General features: G+C 38.1%; 1 protein-coding gene across 1 annotated transcript; it reads right to left on the reverse strand.

The window, feature by feature from the left end:
* Window positions 1-12,927: 12,927 nt before the first annotated feature.
* Window positions 12,928-16,188, reverse strand: zgc:114130 (uncharacterized protein LOC570332 homolog). Its single transcript, XM_057351303.1, has 2 exons — window positions 16,047-16,188; window positions 12,928-15,384 (listed from the first exon to the last, which is right to left on the reverse strand). The coding sequence occupies exons 1-2, from the start codon at window positions 16,098-16,100 to the stop codon at window positions 14,257-14,259; spliced, it is 1,182 nt and encodes a 393-aa protein (XP_057207286.1). The 5' UTR covers window positions 16,101-16,188; the 3' UTR covers window positions 12,928-14,256.
* Window positions 16,189-21,569: the final 5,381 nt, after the last annotated feature.

A 21,569-nucleotide genomic window follows, 5' to 3' on the forward strand; every position in this document is an offset into this window, starting at 1 on the left:
AGCACAGCAACACTACAAAAAAATGGCATTCTTCCTAAGCATTATTCTCTTGTTTTCTGTAAAAAATATTTAAAAATTAAATTACGATACATTTACATAACAAGAAAAGTGACCCAAGATATTTAGTCTTGTTTTATGAAAGAAAAATATACAAACTGGTTAAGTTCATGCTTAAAACAAAATTGTACATTAAATCTACAGTAAGTTACTGGCAAACCTGCTGCGAAATTACAGCAAAGTTTTACAGTGTAGCTATTCTCCTGCATGGGCCTTGACCCAGTAAGTATCGTGTTTACTTTTTTGCCAAACCTCATATTCACCCCAAAGCTGAGCTTCAGTCTGTACTCCAAGCACAACTGGGCAACAAATATACAAATGTTTCAATCTTCAATTAAATATTTGAATAAAGAGCAAAGACAAAACTTTTGGCCACTGCTGTATAACAAAATCCAGTGAAATAAAAGGACGGGACCCTTGGTGTTAATGATAGTACTATATTTCGGAACCACATAAAGAATCCAATATATTCAATATGTTTTTAATTTCCTCAACTTTTTCACATTCTAATTATGTTTGCACAGCATAAAGAGCGGCACAGCTCGAATTAAACATCACATGTGAGGCCATGGCATCTGAAAGTACCCATCACATGTCACACATTGGTCGTAGATGAGGAAGTGTGGGGGCTCAGTCAAATGCCACAGGAAAATCTGATCAAATCGACGAAAAAAGTCTCGAAGAACATTTTAAAAACAATTCATTCCACCCCAAAGAGGTGTTCAGAAAATCTTGAGCCCGTAGTTTGACATGGGTAAGTAACTGTTGTTATTATTGCGGTGTAGCAGCCATTGTCGCATTTAAGAGTTACATGAACTTTATAGTCCATTTTGTTCCTCTTGTGCCAGAACACACACAGGATGTGTAACCATAACAACAGAGGCAGTCCAGCAAAAGCAAATAACACACAAATGGCCTGTCTTTCCCCCGTCTCTTCTTTTCAGTGTGGTTTAGGGCGCTCTTGGTGTGCTTGACACAGCAAACAGTGGCAGCTGTTAAACAGCACAGTAAAGCTAGGCCTGAAATTGCAATAACAGTGCATGGATTGAGCTTACCTCACTGTTTGCTAATGATCCGGGACTTTGACAGCTCTCGCTAAGTAGAAAGAAGGGTTTTTAGAATGTATTGATAAAGGAATTTCATAAAACACCATGTGTTCAACAGATGTGCCTGTTCTCAGTAGTTGTAAGTCATCTGTGAATAACGGCAATGTGTGTCTATCTGCCTATCTATAAATATGAATATGAATGTACAGTTTGTGCAGTATAAAAGTGTGCGTGTAACATTCATTAACCATTTTGAATGCCAAAAAAAGTTTTATTTGAAAAAGATACTGAGAAGAAAAGGTCAATTGTAATGTTCCCTAAACATTGCATACATTTCACGTGAAGTACAATTTAATTCCTTAGAACAAAGATCAAATTTAAAAACCAATGAGAAAGCAGGTCAAAACAAAGCTGATAAGGAAGCAGAGAGGCAGAGGGCAACTGTTGCTATGACAACAAACCTAAAATATCAATATTAATGCTACTTCCTGTCCAAAAAGAGATTAAGAAATCGATTACATGTATCTTAACTTACAACATTAGCCATAACCAAACCGTGCCGTTGGACTAAATGTGTAAGCCATTGTTCAAAACAAAAGAGATGCATGAGGTTTGTTTCTGGTAAGTTACCCCTCCACCCCATTTCAATTAATGTTTAACCGGCCATAGTCCTTGGTAAAGTACTTTAACCCCCTTTCCCCTGTTTACAAACCTGTTTCAAGATACACTACAGTGCACAATCCCTGTAACAGGCTGGACCTAACGTTTATGTAATGTTTAACCAGCCTGTTCGATTACGTTCGTGTTTGATGAATAAATATTCCGTAGAAATGTCAATGAAGTCAAGAAAAGAAAGATAAAAAGAACTGAACGCAGGATGCCGTAATGTTCCATTCATTTGATTGTATAATTTCCATTGCATCATTGAATTACTATGAAAACGGTCTGCTGCAAGCAGTCTAGAAAAACTTTCTTTTATGCAGTCAAACTTTGGCATCAGTGATAATGTTCTGTATGCAGGAAGTCGTAAGAAAGTTTCGCGTTATCCACGTGATTTCGAGGTGTGCTGTAAACTTTCTTCGGGGCAAGAATCCAGTTGTGAAAACGGCTTTTTCTGCTTCAAGTAGCATGCAAGGAATTGCACAACACGGCTCGGAGCAGACGTGTTCAGCATCATGGAAACGCATCTGGCTTCCATTCTGCCTGTGCAAGTTGCTGTCTAAGCTTGTCAAGGATCTCCCTGCCAAGAACAATATGAGGTCGGATCCCAAGCAAGGAGCCGAGGAGGGAACACATGTGGTCAAAAATATGAGAAGCGAGTGTGAGATTGCTTAAATCACGGTCGCTCGCTGCCAAATCACTTGCATCTGTGCAAAAGTATTTTCACTCCTGACCGGGAGTGTTTCCATTTCGAATGTCACAATCCTATGAAAACTTCCTGAAACACACGCCTATTTTAGGAAAAGCAAAATAGGCACTCGAGTAGCTACAAATGGGAGCGTTTGTATTTCATATGGCGTTTAGTGTAGGCTATCCTGTCTTTAGGACAAAATAACAAGTACCTCAAGGTTTCTAAGAAAGCCTGTTTTTCACACCAACAGGTGGCATTTTGGGTTTTTTGCGAATTTCCAAGGCTATCAATCTTCAGGTTGTTTGTTTAAGTTTATCATACCATTGAAAGAAACATTTACATATCCAGTTGTGGCCCTTCCAGTCTACAAGATCTGTAAATATTAGCATAATACAACTATACGCCCTGACATGACCAGAAGCTAAAAGTAAAAGTTAGGATTAAGAGGGGAATTTTTTCCCTCATATCTCCTCTCACTGTCTGTGCTTTTGCGTCACAACCGAGCAAGACCTCTCCTCCCTAGGGCTGCTGGGACGAGCGCTGCTGGAGTAAGGAATGTACCAGCGAGAGAGCGTGTCCATATAAGGAAGTCACTTCCACCGCTGTGTGTGGACGTCAATAGGCAACTATTTCCCCTTTCCTTCGCTTCCCTCTGCTGCCTGTTTCAGAAACAAAATCAAGGCCGAATGAGGCGCCTTCCCTTCTGTTTCCTGTTCCCTTTGAGCGAATAGTTGGACCACAAAGTTGACCCTGATGAATGATAGATCTGGATTGAAGAAATAGATTTTTATCCATAAAGCTAGAGTAGGCCCAAAAAAGCACATTGGCTAAACCAAACAGATCTCATCCCCTATTTACTGCAATGGTAGGGAAAATAAATACTATGTGAGTCAATGGGGAATGAGATCTGTTTAGTTACTGACATTCTTCCAAATATCTGCCTTTATGTTCAGCAGAACAAAGAAATGTATACAGGTTTGTAACAACCTGAGGGTGAGTAAATAAAGACAGAATTTTCATTTTTGGGTGAACTATCCCTTTAAGACTGAATGTGTGATTAAGATTGCACATAGTCAGAAACAAATGTATAATACAATGCAATGTAAGTCGCTTTGGATAAAAGCGTCTGCCAAATGTATAAATGTAAATGTAAGATTGACATTAGATCAAACATTATTTTGTGTGCATGTTTTCTCATCACAAACCTTGTTTAACAACATTTTGAAGCACATGTTGATCTGTACGTCATGTTCTCTGAGTAAAAGGACATACAGCAGTTATCAGGTCTAAATATAAAAGAACACATATTGTTTTTTGTCTCAGCTGCAGAAGTTATATTTCTCCTTCCTGTTTCAAGTTCCCCTGTGAAAGATAACGCAACAGCCTAAATCGACATCTGTTGCTTGCAGTTTTTTATTCCCATATTAGGATTCCAACAGAAAAAAACACACAAAAACGTTCACGCAGCAGCAAAATACCACCGTGGGTCCTGTTGCAACATGCCACAAACGTTACTAACAACCGCATTCTAGAACCAAACTGACATTATTACATGTTCATCACTCACAGATGTATTTTTGGTAACCCATGTGTTTTGGCTATGCTGTTGAAACGTAGTATATCTACTCAAAACTGTTATCTCTCAAAGACTCTTCTCCAAATTTTCATTTAATCAGCATTTCTAGATGTACAGTATTGTGTCCATTCCAGTTCAGTGTCTGTTGGATTTCAACAAAATCAAACCTCAGGAGTGACATGAAGTCATCCAACAGCAATGTAAAAGATCATAAGACAAGACACATGAAAACTGTGATTAAAAATCAAGATTATCAGATAAAAAGTATTTTTTTCTAAATACAGAAATATTACTGTTTGTGTTGCTTAAAAGTGAATATGATCTTGTTTTCATTGCAGTATTTGAGGTCTTAAAAATACAGAGTATATTTTCTGTTATTTTGATCTGTTTCTCCAGTTTTCACTTTCTGCAAATAGAAAAAAATTGTATTTGACATTTGGGAGGAATATTATTAGTAGTTCACAGAATGAAACAAAAATGATCATTTACCTAAACACAGTCAATTCAGAAAAACTGAAAATGATTTTGAAACGATCTCTTCATTTTTTCCGTGGCTGTACATCTGTGGTAGCTAATGATTCATTAATCTACTATTGTGAATTACTGAAATTACAGTGCACATTGCCAGGGAGGTTATGACTGCAGTATTATTTGCAAAAGCAAACAGTTGAAACATCTGTTACGCAAAATGCTCTGGTAATCCTCATGTATGATTATTCTTACAAGCGCTATTGAATATGAGTTGTTAGCGAGCCCCATTTATTCATAAGGCAAATAACAGCCACTCTCTTACATGCTTTGTTTTTGTTTTTTTGCTGAGCCATCATTTTTTAGGGGGCATATGAAGCAGCTTTTCAGCATGATACATGAAACCGGCCTCAGCATATGGCCAGATGGTCAGACTTCAAACAAGCAATTAAAATGCTGTTTATGTTGAGTCTAAAATAAGTTCCCACTTGGGTATTCTAAAATACTGCACATGACATTGCAAGTGTATGGCGGTGAACAATTGGCCTTTATGTCCAGCGAGGGTGGATATTTAAACAGGTGTGTGAATTTTGAGTGGGAAGTATGAATGTTGGTGGAGGTTGAAAGAGGCCATTTTATTGATAGGCAGTTTTGCAGGCGTCAGCAAATTCCTTCCTCCGCTCTAAAAAATATTGTGGAAATTACCTGACACAAAAGGATGAAATAACAAAGATTCGATTTCATTTTTAGGCTTTAGATGTAGCCATCAGAGGAACTGATGCTGATGCTTCTGGTGGAGATTGTCAGAATACAGAATGACATTCAATACATTCCACAGCTGCTATCTGAGGATCAGGGTTAGAGATTAGACAGACAGACAGACAGACAGACAGACAGACACAGACAGACAGACAGACAGACAGACAGACAGACAGACAGACAGACAGACAGACAGACAGACAGACAGACAGATAGATAGATAGATAGATAGATAGATAGATAGATAGATAGATAGATAGATAGATAGATAGATAGATAGATAGATGATACACTGAAAAAAATTATACTTTAAACGAACTTAATTAAATTATGGACAGTGGTTCCACACAACAGCATAGATAGATAGATAGATAGATAGATAGATAGATAGACAGACAGACAGACAGACAGATACACTGAAAAAAATTATACTTTAAACGAACTTAATTAAATTATGGACAGTGGTTCCACACAACAGCAATATGTTATCTCTACTCAAATACTTAATGTATGATGAACTAAACTGAACCGAGTAAACTTAAACAACCATGTCCAAATAATGTCCAAATAACTTAAATCAAATAAGTTCATCCTACTAAAAGTATTTAAGTAGAGATAACATGTTTCCATTATGTGGAACTACTGTCCATAATAGAATTAAGTTAGTTTAAGTTAAGACATTAGCTGTTATTTTTTAACACACTAAATAAGCTTAAGCTTTTATTGTTCGGAGTTAGCCAGAGTTGTTAAACTTCCGGCATACCCCAAGTACTTGCTTTTTTATTAAAGCAATTTTAAATCTGGTTAGCAGGTCCTCAACCCAAGCACATGCTCTACACTTTACCACAATGGTAACCCCCCAAAAACATTAACATACCAGAAACTCTTTTAAATACAAACATAAAAGAGTATTAAACATGAACAAATATCCCTGTTTCATCATTTTGATAAAAGATGTATAAAATAACATTTTATTGCAACTTTTACTCTCCCTATTCAGCCCTGTGCAAAGCATGATGGGAAGTGGAAATCCTGTTCCTAGTTAATAACGCTACTTTAATACAATGAAATTTATTTATGTTGTGTTAATTTATTTTATTAAATTGAACAAGCATCAAATATGATTTTGATCTACTTAACTGAAACATGTTAATTTAAAATGTAAACATTTAGTTAAGCCAAAGCATTACTGTTTTTAGTTTTTAGTAATTTAGGTTTTTAGTGAACATAAAACCTAATACAATGGTGTTAAAACAAAATTAATTGTTTAAATAAAGTGAACAGTATGTAGATAGATGAGTGTAGATAGACAAGACAAGACAAGACAAGACAAGACAAGACAAGACCAGACCAGACCAGAACAGTGGAACATTGACTCTAAATAAAGACCTTCAGAGTGGAACAAAATAGCTAGACCACTGGAAATATAAAGGCAACAGGTCATTTTTTAAACACTTCGAAAACATTCAAGCCATCACCGCTGTTGAAACAAAAGCACCTCTGATTTAGACCACCTGACACGGTTCCATTATGGTTTTCGGTAGTGGTTTGACTGTTACCACTTTTATAACAACCTTACAACTGCTTGCCTTTTTCCAGCCCAAAAGTGCAAAGCTATTACATTCTAGCAGTCACTACTGGACCTGGCCACCTCGAGAGGAAACCTTCTTAGGAAACAAACAAACTTTAAGAAAACCTTAAGCGGATTTACATGGAAACAGACCAGTCACTCACACAGGAAGTTTGATTGCTGGGGGGTGTGTGGACAGTATATACCCCAGATAATACACACAGTAGCCCCCTCCCAAAAAAAAAAAATGTTGGACTCTTAAAGGGATATAGCTCACCCAAAAATTATCATTCTTTCTCTTTCTTCTGAAGAACACAAAAGATATTTTGAAGAATGTTGGTCAGCAAACAACATTGGACCTCATTGACTTCCAAGAACACAAAACCACTGAGAAAATATCTTCTTTTACAGGTTTTGGACAAATTTGATTAAATCAATGATGAAAGATTTTTTGGGGGGTGAACTGTCCATTTAAATTGAAAAATGCTATCCCATTGGCTAACCACATATCAACGATTCTTAACCATGCAAAGGACTTTGCTAGTCATTTTTGTTATTACTTTTCACCAACTTGTCCCAAATTCATTTTCAGTAAGAATGTATGAAGTCAGTTCCCTTCAAGTTCAGATGCCCTGGGAGGGTAACCATGGGTGTAGTGCATCACATGACTAATGGACATGTTTCAATATGTTTGAAAACTAGAAATGTCTAAATATTCTGTGTTAAAAATTAATTGTGTTGATTTTGTGCCATCTTTCTTTAGAAATCAACATAACTTGTCTCCAATAATGCAATGGCATTCATACATTTAAAGTGTGACTCAATTTCCAAATAATTTTGGGGCCACTGTATTTTGGTGGCCTCAGGTCTCTTGCACATGTTTTTTAAAGTTTTCATCTATTCTGGACTCTTAGTGGATGGTTTTTTTCGTTATTTGGTCCAAGTCAACCATATTAAAAAATGTTTTATTAAAATGTTTATTTTGTAAATGTTGTCTGCCTACTTTCAAACGTTCAAGCACACACCCTCAGAAAACAGTTGACCCCAAAACTGCATTCATATTTGGCAACGCTTGTTAAACTTAGACAAAACTGGTCCAGACATGATTTCCATTATCCGTTAAACACACCTTAGGATTCAAACATTCTCATGAGAAAAGTTTCATAATAAGATCATCAACCAACGCTGTGGTATTTCTGTTCTGGATTTGTATTCAAGAGTGCTTTCCCTAGCCGCAATGTGACTTGGATTGATGTCACAAATACGTCTGCTTTCACATCAGGTGTGAGGTCACACTATACTTCCTTCACTTTATTTAATTTTGCTTTGTTTACAGAGACAGTCCCCTAGTCATAACAAAAAATCTATTGCTAGGCCGCAGCCTGCTGGTGCTCCCAATCTTACACAATTTCTCACAAGAACCATATCAATACCTTCCGATGTCATTCTTTGACTTTGTCTTCTAAACGTCAGTGACACAGGTTGGATGCATGTTCAAGAGTTAAGCATATCAAATATGTTTACATTTGAACAAATATCTGTTTGTGTCTAAATGTTGCTATGACATAGTTTCCACTTCCAGTGAAGCCCTAACTGCAGTGTAGGAAACATTACATAACAAATGCTTGTATAGATTTCTGTAAAATGTTATTGTCATGAAATAAATCCCTCACAAATATATTCATTTAAAGGTCCAATGTGTATTGTTTGGAGGATTTCTATCTACATACGCCGCGAGTCCCCTTACATGGAATTCACCATGTTGTTTCTACCTCTAAACAGACAAACTGCTCCACAAAGCATGTTTCGTAAATACGTTATCTCATAAATTTCATACACTGGACCTTTAAGAAAAAATAAAAGATGTGAAGGGCAAAAAAGCCCACAGTGTGACTGTTTTATGTGATTTGCGTTTAGAATTGTTATTCTACGGTCTGTGACCCTATTACGACTGCCTGTGACCCACCTTTGGATCACAACCCACCTGCTGAGAAGCCTAGGTTAAGATCCATTAAACGTTAACTAAAACACATGGACTAACGTGTAAAATGTGTTTCTTCTGCCGTCGCTCTTGAGTGCACACACCGTATACATCTGGCTATCCCATCAATCTGTACAGACACAAACACACATGCTTCTTAAAGGTCATCATTCATTTTCTGAGAGGCTGTGTTTTGACTTGCAAGTGACAGGTACACATTTTTGTACAAAGTTTTCTCACAGTGGACGCGGAACAAAATTGAGCAATTTTCAAGTCATTTTTCAAATGCCGGGGCACTGGGGCGAATCCACACACGCAGTGGAAGCCTTGGTTGTTTTATAAACAAGCAGAGGTTAGAGGACCTGTCCCCTTGTGGCAGCTGGGTGGGGAGTGGGGGGGGCTTCTGGTTCTGAAACACATGTGGGATGTGAAGCAGTGACACAATCACAAAGAATCTCATTCAGCCCATGCAGCGAGCCTCTGAAAACGGTTCTGCTCTCCACCCATTTGCTGCCTCGATCCGTTGCCTTTTTTCCTCCGACTCAATCAGTTCTCACTTATTGCACCTCACACAACACACATAAAACCTCAAAGATTACAGAAGCAGACTTTGTTTGCGCTCCTTTTTTCACGAGACCAAGGAAAAACAAGAGTCTGTGGTGAAAGGAACTGTTATGCATTCCATTCATTTTTAAGGATGATATGTTTTAACTGACCTCCAAAGAACCGCCATCATTTGGAAACATTCAGTTCTTTAGGCAAAGTTACTCAATCGTCATAGTCCTCATTGAGAGGGAGTGTTTTTTGTTTTGTTTTGTTTCGTAAGTCCTTGAACGTATTCGTAAATAGTTTTCCTTCAAAGTAACGTGATGAAAAATGTCTTTGCTCTGTAACATCAACAGCTGAAATAATTGGTCGGTTTCCAAAAGCTACACTAAGTGAAAAATTCATGTCCACCCTTACTGTTTAAAACAACACCCTAAAAAGGCAGGATATCCAAACATGTGTTTAACACAGACAGCACGTTCTGAAATATGAAATCTAAAATGTACAGTTATTCCTTTGATTAAGCAAGCTTGATGAAAAGAATGGTGTCAAAAATGTTCTACACCAATATATGCCAAATATAGAATAGGTGCCCAGAACAAACCATACATTATATAACTGAGCAAATGAAAACAGTAAAAGGGGAAATCATGAGAAAATGATGAGAAATCATGTTAGCAAATGAGGTAAAGTTTTATAATTGTTGCAAATAATTGTGGTCCATAACTAAGTGACTGCTCGAAACAAGCTATAGTGGCTTGCTAGACGCTAGACACTACTTCCGCATTTGTCCACGACACTGTTGTCATGCAGTTTCTACGTCAGTAAACAAAGGGTAACGCGGATATGATGCCTTTGATAGGCCCCATGTCACTGTTTAGAATGGCGATTTTCTCACGATTTACAAGTAGTTGGAAACATTTGAGATATTTTAAGTACTCGGCTGAACAAAATATATAACACTAGCTTAGTGGTTTTTTGATATTTTACTGCAAATATTTACTGATATTTTACACAAACTGCACCTTTAAACTTAAAATCTTTTAGCGTTTAAGAACAAAAATCTGACAACGTAAGTAAAAACGTCTTGTGATTTGTGAAATGTCTGTTCACGGTGGGAGTGCAGTAAAGAGGCCACACTTCCTCTTTTATGAGGAACTGCTGCTACATGAGAGGAAATGAAGCAAGGAGGAACAGGAAGTAAAACTGACCCATTGTGACATCCATGCAAGCCTTAGTTGTACTTTTTAATTTTGACAAGAAAGGGGGAATTGTTGCCCTACTTTTACATGTAAATGCGTACATCCCTTTTACTTTTATATCAGTGTCATGTGTGGAATTGGGGTGAGGGAGTGTTACAATGAAATAAACTACAGACTCTAATTATAAATCAGAGAACACTTTACTTACATAAAAACAAATGAGGCCTATTTTCAATTTATTTCAATGATGGTAAGTCTTCCAATTTATTCTATCCCAATATAATATTTCAAAATATATTTGATCTGTAATCAAATATAATCTATTTCCACACTGCAACATCACAACACTTATATTACCTAACACTCATGTATATACAGTACAGTAACACAATGTAAATGATAGTGTTCTGTTCAAGTAATTGAACTCTAGACCTCTACTGACATCTAGTGGTTACTTGTTGTTAGGAGATACTTCAACCACCGGTCAAAAGTTTTTGAACAATTACTCGCTTGAATAATTGAGTATTCAATTTTTTTCCGAAAAATGGTAAGCTCGTCAAAACTGTGGAATACCACAGAGGCAACTAGAATTATGTTGCGATTTAAAATATCTAAACAATAAAATAAAACCTGTTATTTATTAGCGTCTTCAGTGTAGGCAACTATTTTTTACATACAACATATTTTACATATAACAATTTTTTATATACCAAGTATGGGTCCATTATGCCACAAGAGGGTAGATTTGCATTTTACATTTATTCATTCATACATTATTTATCGGAGGAAAGGGTTGAAAAACAACAGCTTCATTTTAGAACGCAAATGTTTTTTATAAATAAACATCTTGAAGTCTTAACAATGTGATGCATTTAAATTAGAATTTAAATACACAGTATCTTAAATTTAGTAATTTAGTATAGATACACAGTGGGGCATGTTGTCACAGTGGCAGTCTGCAGTGTATTAACACCAGTGTATGAACAATACCTCTTGTGACATACTGTTATAAACATTCATTTTCTACAATATTTTATGTTTATTTATAGGCTTTATAGCAACCAGTTTACCAAACATGCAAAAGAATGGAAAATAATTAAAACAACATAAATCAATTGTTTTGGCTAATAAGTATATTGTGTATGTGTAAAATTACAGTGTATCAAATGTGACAACATGCCCTGACCTAACCTGATCTTGGCTATACAAACCTTTTGGCTAACATGAACTTAAGTTGAACTTTACTCCAGTACTCCAGTGTGGCTTCGTTGTGTTCCCTACATGATAATCTTAGTAAGTACACTGTAAAACTTTGCTGTAATTTCGCAGCAGGTTTGCCAGTAACTTACTGTAGATTTAATGCACAATTTTGTTTTAAGCATGAACTTACCTACTTTATATATTTTTCTTTCATAAAAAAGACTAAATATCTTGGGTCACTTTTCATGTTATGTAAATTTATGGTAATTTAAGAAGTTTTCAATATTTTTACAGTAAACAAGAGAAAAATGCTTTGGAAGAATGCCATTTTTTGCAGTGTTGCTGAGCTAATGCCAGTCTCTTCATGCTCAATTTGAATCTCAAAAGTCAACGTGTTATAAAGTAATTGAAATCAGCACTAATTGGAAAGTATATTTAGTAATTAAATCTACAGTAAGTTTTACAGCAAAATTACAGCAAAGTTTTACAGTGTATAGACTTCTACAGAAAACTACAGCTTGACAAAACAAGCATTTAACAGAATTGAATAACCTAATTCAATAACTAAGACACTCAATTCTCTTATCAGAGCACTATCCAGAAATCTTTTCATCAATCAGATAACAAAAGTCAATCTTTAAAGTGTTCCCCGTCTCATTGTCTTACAGTAGGCAGCTTCAGTTCCCCACCCCCAGCTGCCTGCTCACTTTTCCGCTCACAGATTCCATTCTATACAAGGGCCTGGAGAGCATATGTTTGACCCACAGTCCAAGTGAATGTGGCCATCTGCTCGGGATTCCATATGATCCGGGCCCGGTGTGAGAATGCGCCCGGCTTTGTAAAAACTCACTAGGCGATGTGGGAGAATCTTCCCCGGGCACAATAGAGAACAGTAAGACAGTTTTAACCCTTTCCCCGGTTCGCCTCTCTCAAAGGACACCTCCCCGTGGCATTGTCTTCTGTGACAAGGGAATAGTGAACTGAATCAGTTTTTTGTTACTTACCTGTCAAAAGCTTTAGCGGGATTCAGTTTCAACTCTTAATAACACCGCCAGGGCCCTCATGCAATGCATCTGAAAGAACAAACATGTGGGGGGAAAATTACAAGAATATGCAACTTGAGAGTACAGAGAGCCACAGGTCCATCAATTATATGAAAGAAACGTATATTTATTGTGAAGATAAATGCCGATCTAGAGCAAAAGGCGTCAACGTTATATGCAATATCAGCAGCCAGTTAACACAAGGATTAATGGACAAATGGGATTTAAACCCAATTAACACAAAAGAGCTTCTCATTTCCATACTAGATGTGATCCACCCACACCTCCCCCACCACAGGGCCAGAATAACAAAGTACAAATTCACATCACCATTTAAGCTCCAAAGTATCTTAATGCTAATGGTAAAATTTCAAAACTTTTTTTAAAGCAAAGCACAAACTAGTACATTTTTCTAAAGAAATGTGTTAGAAAGATCAAAAAAGAACTAAGTTCCTACTCATAAGTCTAATCTTTCAGTAAAAAAGAAGATTGCAGGCTTGTTTTAATGCGTTATGAAATGAGATCATTTGAAAAAAAAAAAAAAAAACAGGAAAATGATGTTTACCAACAGGGTTTATTTTCAGTACAAAATGAGGGCAGCAGCGAGAAAAATCAATATATTAAACTTAATACAAACCTTATGAAAAACCACGCTCTCTATAAATACAATAAAATAAATAAAAAGAAATTAAGTTACTTTAAACTCCTCATGTAACAAAGCCAATGGGGGCTTCTCAGACAATCAGATGCAAAAAGGGACCCATCAGAACCAGCTATAAAAAGAACGAACAAGGCTACTAATGTCACATTTAGTAGTAATTGGTCTAAACTCACTCAACAGCTACGTGACAAAAACTACGCAACATTGTCAGAAGGCAAGTCATCTGGAATAAAGCTCCAACTCTGCATTTATGGAGGTCTGTTTAACACATCCTCCAAAACACAAGGCTGTCTGGAAACAAACCCAACGATATACAACAGGAGCAAGAACAGTGACATTGCCAATATGACTAATAAAAACTCAAATCTAACATCAGCAATGTCTAGAAACAGTCCATTTACAAAAGGCAGTATAGACAGCTTGAAAACATTTGGTCTCTGGGTAAGAGTACAGTAATCTCAAACATTATGAAAAAAATTAAATAAAACAAAAACTCCACGGCTGCTCAATCACCTCTCTTTGGCTATTCTGGTACAATAAATCTTTTCGTAAATAGCTGATGGCTAAAAGCACCTTTAAAAGTTAACAGCTGTACATTTCCTCCAAACATCTTGATGTCACAATTCCACCTTGCCTCGCATTTCCCTCCCCTGCATCGTACAAAACCCAACTTAAAGTATGACTGCAAAAATCCATACATCACACTCTGAGCTTAACTAAAATGTCAAGTATTGCTCATATAATACAGTAGGTATAACACAGTATACAGTTCAGTCCCAGCGAGCTTTGAAGGCATCTAGAGGAAGAAGCTCGTGCTGGAGTTGCTACTCTCGCTGTAGATGACGTCATCAGGTACCGACAGCTGGCTAAAGATGGGAAGCCTGCGCCCACTGCCATCGTGTCCGAAGGAGGACTCGGAGCCGCTCATGCTGCTGGACGAGCTGCAGCTGCCGCCCTCGTGGTCTGAGAGCGAAGTGTGAGACAGGCTCCTGAGGCCTAGAGATGCGCCGCCGGTGGGGCTCTGTCTCAAGCAGGCATCAGTCTGGGAGGGAAGTAGCTGGGTGGGAGACAGTCCAGAGTTGGAGCACCCAGAGTCTGGAGATGGTAAGAACTGAGGGTTGATGTCCCTGGCTTGCTCCAGAAGAGTGCTGGCATCTATGTGCGGGAAGGCCAGAGACAGGAGGTCGGAGATGGTGGTGGAGGTTGGAGTGGCGACGGAAGGTGCCCGGAGGAAGGAGTTGGTGGAGAGATGGGCGTCCAGGGGCTGGTGAGTTGTGGGGAACCCAGAGAAGCTGAAGCTTTGTTTGAGGAGCGGAGGACGCTGGACCGTCCTATTGGTTGTGTGAGGGCAGCTGTGCATTTGATCGTCTTCAGCGTTGTGCACGAAATGGCAACGGATGCCGTAGGGACAGAAGCCAATGGAATGGAAAGTGCGACAGGGCTCCGTCTTATACTTGGGGTGGCGGTTGAGGTCACGCAGTTCTTCGAGCCCGTGGGCAAACTGGCATTTGGCGCCGTATTTGCACACCCCCCTTTCGGCAAACGTGCGGCACAGTTCTGTCTTGTAGCGGGACGAGGTGGCTGAGATTGATGACGTGGAGCTGGAGAGAGACCCGGCACCTGATGTACCCAAAGGCTGTCTTAAATGATCAGGTTCGGCAGATGACCAACCCAGGCTTCCGGTGTTCCCCTCAACCATGCTAACGGAGCGCTCGGACCAAAATGGAGTCTTGCTCCACTTCGACTGAGATGAGACTTTCTGGGAGCCCCAGTAGTTTGGGGTTATGGAACCACTCTCCATGCTGTCCAGAGAAAGTCCTGAACCGCTGGAGGAAAGTGTGCAGGGACTGTCAGGCTTTCTGTATCCAACAGCAGCATGTGGGGGGATCTTCGCTGGCTCTCGGAGATCTAGATTCAAAAGGTGCTGTAAGGGATAAAAAAGAACGTGTTAAACGTCACAAAGCCTCGTGTTTAAAATTAATAGAAAGAAGTAAACGCTGATCCCATAGTTCGCAAGGTTGCGTTTGGTTTGGTGCATCAGAAAAACTACGTTATCGGAATTAAAGTTTTAATGCACGTTTATATAACACAAACAAATAAACATATTTAAACCCATATCCAAATAAATGGAAGCGCGATGACGTCGCTTCCTCCGCAACAAAGTTGTTTACGTTTAAAAAAGCGAACGAGGGTAAAATATTTGGGCTTTGAATATAAACATTGCTTCAAGCAATTTCCATATCGTTTAAGCTTTCTACATAAATGCAACTCATCAAGTCATAACCAATGTACGATTTCGTTTAAAAAAGGCGCCCACGCGAGGCCCACGTTGTTGTAAAGTTGTTAGCAAGTTGTCGTCTGATCGACTCGATTGTGTATCATTTATCTTACGTAAACCCATTACATTTTGCATTTTTACATCAAACAGCATACATTGTACTATGCATCTTTATCCCAAACTTTGTAGAATTCATTAACTCGTTCGCGTGTCCAGCCTGATGGCAAACAACAATTCAAACATATTTCGCTACCACAACACTAAACTTATTACAATGACACAATTCGTTCATTCAACGTAAAATGTACCTTGCACAAGACGTCATCCAGGTCAACAAACTGATTTAGCGCGTAGGATGGCATAGTCTTGTATTTAGTTTTTGGCGATCCCACAAGACACCCTCGCAGCTTTGGTGAACTCTGGACTTTCCGCTGCAACACGTGTTTTTAACGCACACTGTACGGCGGCCACACCTCCGCTTTCTCACGTAGCTCCGCCCACAACGTCTACAAAGCGCGCTTGTGACGTCACATCGTGCTCTAATCTTTCCCTAATATAAAATATACATACCTTTGATATACATGTGGGCTATATTTTAGTAACTGATGGTCGTGAAAAAAATGTCCACGTGTGTGTTTTCTATAGTTTCAAACATAAAGCCAAAAACTGCCGTAAAATAGAGAATGTGAATAGAATTAAAATGTGTTAATGAGACGGGCTTTTCATTAATGTTACGTCATTGTATTTGTAGTAAACTATGGTCCCTCATAATTTTCCTAGAGTTAATTAACATTAACATGTGTTTTAATACATTTTCACAGTTGTGCTGTTTCCTGAATCCTTTTATGATTCATCATCTTTTTGAAAAGTAAATTAAAAATAAATATAGTTAAATCATATAGATTCAATAGCAGGTCCCTACAGTGACAACTTACCCCTCATTGCATGCCTCAGCTATTGGGGCATGTTGTCACACAAGCTGAGGGTGTGTTAAATGAACTTTATTGCTTCTGGCAAAATCAAGCTTTTATGTAGTCAAGACTTGATATTAGGTGTCTACACAAAAGTGACTTATCTGTATATTTCAGATAATCTGCTCTCGAGACTTGCTCGCGCCACCCTGTTGCTGTCAGAGCTGGAGACGACGGCCCTCTGAGGTGCTTTGATATAACCTGGTGAAGGTGTTGAAAGTGTCACCCTCTGGTGAAGAGGTTGACATTAAAGTCATTTTATTTGCCTTTTCCTGGTGACCACAGACATTGATCAGGCGATCCCACTGTGAGAGGAGACGTGAGGGTTCTGTGTGATGATGCGTTCCACGGGAACAGCCTTAACAAGATCAGTGGGTGCCAATGGTTTTTTAACAACTAGGGTAGATGCTCTCTAGTTTTTTTAATAAAGCAATTAGACTTTGAATTCAAAAGGTGTTTTTAGAACAAACAATGTATTTATGTGAACCAGCTTTATTTGTACACTATTTATTAAAACTGTGCACACATTTACTTATGCTTCATCAAATTTTAGTCACGATTTGGTTGGATATCTCTTGGCATTTGCTCAAAATATATCATAGCATATTAAAGGGATAGTTCTCCAAAAAATGAAAATTCTGTCATCATTTACTCACACTTTTGTCATTTCAAACTTTCTTTCTTCTGCAGAACACATAAGAAGGTATTTTGAAGAATACCAAACAACGTTGGCACCCATTTACTTGATTTTGTGTTCTGCACAAGATAAAAAGTTTGACATGACAAGAAGGTGAGTAAATGATGACAGAATTTTCATTTTTTGGGTGAACTTTCACTTTAAGCTGAGATGTTTTTTAATAACATGTTGTGCACTTACTGGCTGCTCCGTTACTTTCCTCGTCTGTTTAAATAAACTTAAAAAAGTAAGCATACATATTACACAAACACAAGCAAATCTAAAGTATAAGAACATGAATTTGAAAATTCAATAAAATCCAATCTCCTTTGACTGGAAATGTAATCTTAAGCATGCATATGGAAGTGTACATTATTCTGAGCGTGCATTCTTCATCCACAGTAACCAGCTCATAATGCACATAGAAAGCAACATTTTAACCATTCCACCCTCCAAAGTAACTTTAATAGTGTTCCCTCTTTGGCTTTTGAGGTAGCTTGTTAGAGCATATTAAAGACTGTAATTTTACCCCCTCACCACATAGAGCTCAGCACTAATAAGATTTCCTCCTTCGTTAACAAGAAACAGAAAAGACCGAACTGGGCAAGAAGCAGGTTCCGACAAATCGTATGAAGGTCTTGTTGAGACACAAGGGCTCTTGTGATGCAACTAACTTAAGTCTAATTTCCATCATGCTGCTGTAACTTAATCTCAGCATAGAACACAACCAAACAAAAAAGCTACTCTGTCTAATACCTATTGTCGAAGTTCCTGCAAGACTACAGGATATAATTAGAAGGTTACATAAGGACGTCAAGAGGGACTGGGCATCTCATTAAAGTCCTAATATGAAAAAAACAACAAGTGCTTTAGAAAGAGTGATGTCATGGTTGGGTCGGAGTCAGTGAGGTCATGTGTGGGATCTTTGGTGAATTCACAAATTCTGCTGAATCATTGTTCAATTTAATTGCAACTGGTTTGCAAAAAATGAGTTGAACTGTCCCAACATTAGGTACATAAATAACTAGATAGCCCGGAATCATATGAACATTGCTCACAAAAAATAGTCAAACTTTGGAACTCCTTAATACTCATTAGAAAGTCCCTGGTTGCAGATGATCGCATACTAAATACCTTGTGGCCCAAAACACTAAACCTGTTGTCTTAGGGTCATTAGTGTGTGATAAACAGACATCTGGTCAGTTTGTTTAGGGTGCTTGGAAGAAGCATTAAGGACTTCGGTGTTTGATGCAATGTTGTTAGCTTGCAGGGTGTGTGGTTAGGGAAGAAGGGTGGTGTTGCGCTTTGGGCGGGTGGGGGTGTTACCCTCCTGCTCCACTGATTGAGCAAAAGACTTTAGAACATAATATGAGTAAAAAGTTCTTGGGCTAAAAAGCCTTCAGTCGCCCTCCCCCCACCCCCAGGGGTATCGAGGAGCTGTAAAAGGGGGTGGGAGCCAGGGAGGGGGTGATTGTTTAGGGAAGGGGGGGGTGGCTGAAGACCCTCTATGCTCTAATCCTTAATCACAACAGTGTCAGGGGGCAAAAAGGAACATCTCCCGAAAAGACACCCCCCAACTTCTCCATTGCTCATCCCAAATGACCAAGAAGGAAATTATTCAGCAGACCTGCATTTTAAAGGAATAGTACACCCAAAAATGAAAATAATGTCACTTTCCATTTCAAAACTAATAAAGTTACTACATGACTTGAGAATATGTTAAATGTAGCATGCAAGTCATTTGAACCACTTTTATGGAACTTCTTTTGTCATTTGGGAGCTTGACTGCTCCAGTCCTCATTCACTTTCATTGAATGGAAATGAGTGAAAAAAATGCTTTTGTGTTCCACAGAAAAAGTGCATTAGGGCAATCATTAATTATGACAGAATTTTATTTTTGGGGTGAACTTTTCACTATTACATCAACCGAAGAACCACAACTGTAACTTAAAAATAACAATAAGCAGAAAGTAATAAACCTAGAAAATGTTCTTTCATTTGGAAGTACTCCCTTCTAAGCAAAAGACAGAAACTCAACAACTGCATTTTCATAAGACCTAAATCCATTACCGCGCACCATATGACATCGCAAATGATCTGTAAACGTCCCAAGATTGATGTCAATCAACTTTTAATGGGCTCTGCAGCTGCAAAGGCCCAACCTTGCAAATGGGAAACCATTACATGACATAAAACCTTGGCTCACTGAATGCAATCTCAAAACAAACCTAAGCCACAACAAGATAGCTTTGCCTTGACAGGGATCTCCATCCTTTAGCGGAGCATGAAAAGAATATTTCACACCCGCCTCTCAGTGCTTTTCTCATGCAAATGCATCAGAAGCCGTAGAAACGCACATGGGCGTAAGTGACAAAAGAGCGTTCAATGGTCTCATACGCTTCATGTGCAGATTAAAAGACTTGAGCATATGATCCATGTCCTTTATGACTTCTGATGATTTTTATTAGATTTGTTAGAAGTCCCCGCATACATTCTGATGCCCAAAATTGAATTCCTGTACAATATCATTAGTCTTTCTAACAATCAAGACAAATTCAGAGTTTCAGGAATATGCCCTATGAAAATAAAACGATTTCTGTCATTTCAGTCTAAAATGTCTCATTATCCTCCACGCAGGCTACACATTTGCATGTTGCCTGCAGGATGTCATGTGTTTGTTTGTTCTCAACACTATTAATCTGTTTTAATTTCATTTGCAGGTGCTGAAGTACACACCCTCTGCACTTGCCCACAGTGTGAGGTCACAGTGGGGGTTTTGGAGTGAAAGCGGGCAGACCACCATCTGAAATGTCGCTGTCACTTGAAAGTGTCAAAGGTTGAAACTGCACACTCCAGTGCATCCACAGAATTAAATGTGACATTAGACATACCCGTGAAAAATATTTCCATAATATTTTGAAATGGTTTCTGATATTGGAATATTATGCACGAGACATGTGGATTACTTTTTTGTACTTTTTAATAGCTTTGCAGTATAAATCTCTACTCACTTTCAAATGAAATAAAGCTTGGACACTTTTAAAACTCTTTTCAAACGTTTTGAGGGAATGGTTCCTTTAATATAAATATGCATTTTTAATCATTTTTGCTGAGATATTACAATATGTGCCTGTGAAAACCCAGCTTAAGTGTTTGTTTGTGGTTTTCTACATAAAATCATCCTAATGTACATACACCCATAAGAATATGCTGTGAAACCTTGATAGCTTTAATATTGACAGAGTAAGATCAGACCAAAGACTGAAATTTAAGCAAAATGAATGCTTGGTCACACATACGTACTTTTTATATAGTAATTTTGACATCCTTAGTGTTTATAGTTGACACTTATATGTGCATATATGAGAAAGAAGAACGAGAGCAGTCCTACACATACTTTAGGAGCGTATGAAAGATGTCCGGACTTTTATTTTAAGTTGATTGAAGTTTATTTTAAGCATGATTTTAACAAGTTTGCTATTTGTGCACATTATGATCAACACTACACTGTTCATACCTCTATTTCCATACCAACATTTTCGTCATTAATTACCTATTTCCATTTAAGCAGTGAGTTTTGTTATATACTGTAGCCTCAAAGGTTTAATTTTATATGTTTATTCTTTTAGTGTAGAGCCATTCCATCATGTACACAGTACCTGACAGTAAACCGGGACCTTGTGATTCAGCACAACTTAGACAACCACAACAAGCACTTCAGACAGGCTACAAGTTAAACTGTGTGCGTGTGCCTAGAGGTGGACAAATCAAATGCATTTTCTTTAATGTCTGAAACCTTATATATATAAACATCATATATATCCCCATATACTTCAAGAGTTTTGTGTGTTTGTCTAACAATAATGTGTGATCGCTACAGTAAGAGCATCTGAGGCAAAGATAAGGGCTAGTTTACTGAAAAACACTCCTGGGGGGGGGGGTAAGGTGTCCAGTTACTCTAAAGAAAACAAGTGAAGTCGAGAGAAAGGCAAGTCTTCACAAAACACACGATCACATGCAGTGAGGACACAGCCGCTCTTTACTGACAGACTTTATGGATGAGCTGCTGCATTTTGGCTGTAGGCTATTTGTCTTTTTAAAGTTGTTTACACTGTACAGCCGGTGAATAATCACTGTTGGCAAAGCAAAGTTCTGAATGAAATGGAAAACTGCAATGTTTATTG

Source organism: Triplophysa rosa, linkage group LG14 (genome assembly GCF_024868665.1).
Source record: "Triplophysa rosa linkage group LG14, Trosa_1v2, whole genome shotgun sequence".
Lineage (NCBI taxonomy): Eukaryota > Metazoa > Chordata > Actinopteri > Cypriniformes > Nemacheilidae > Triplophysa > Triplophysa rosa.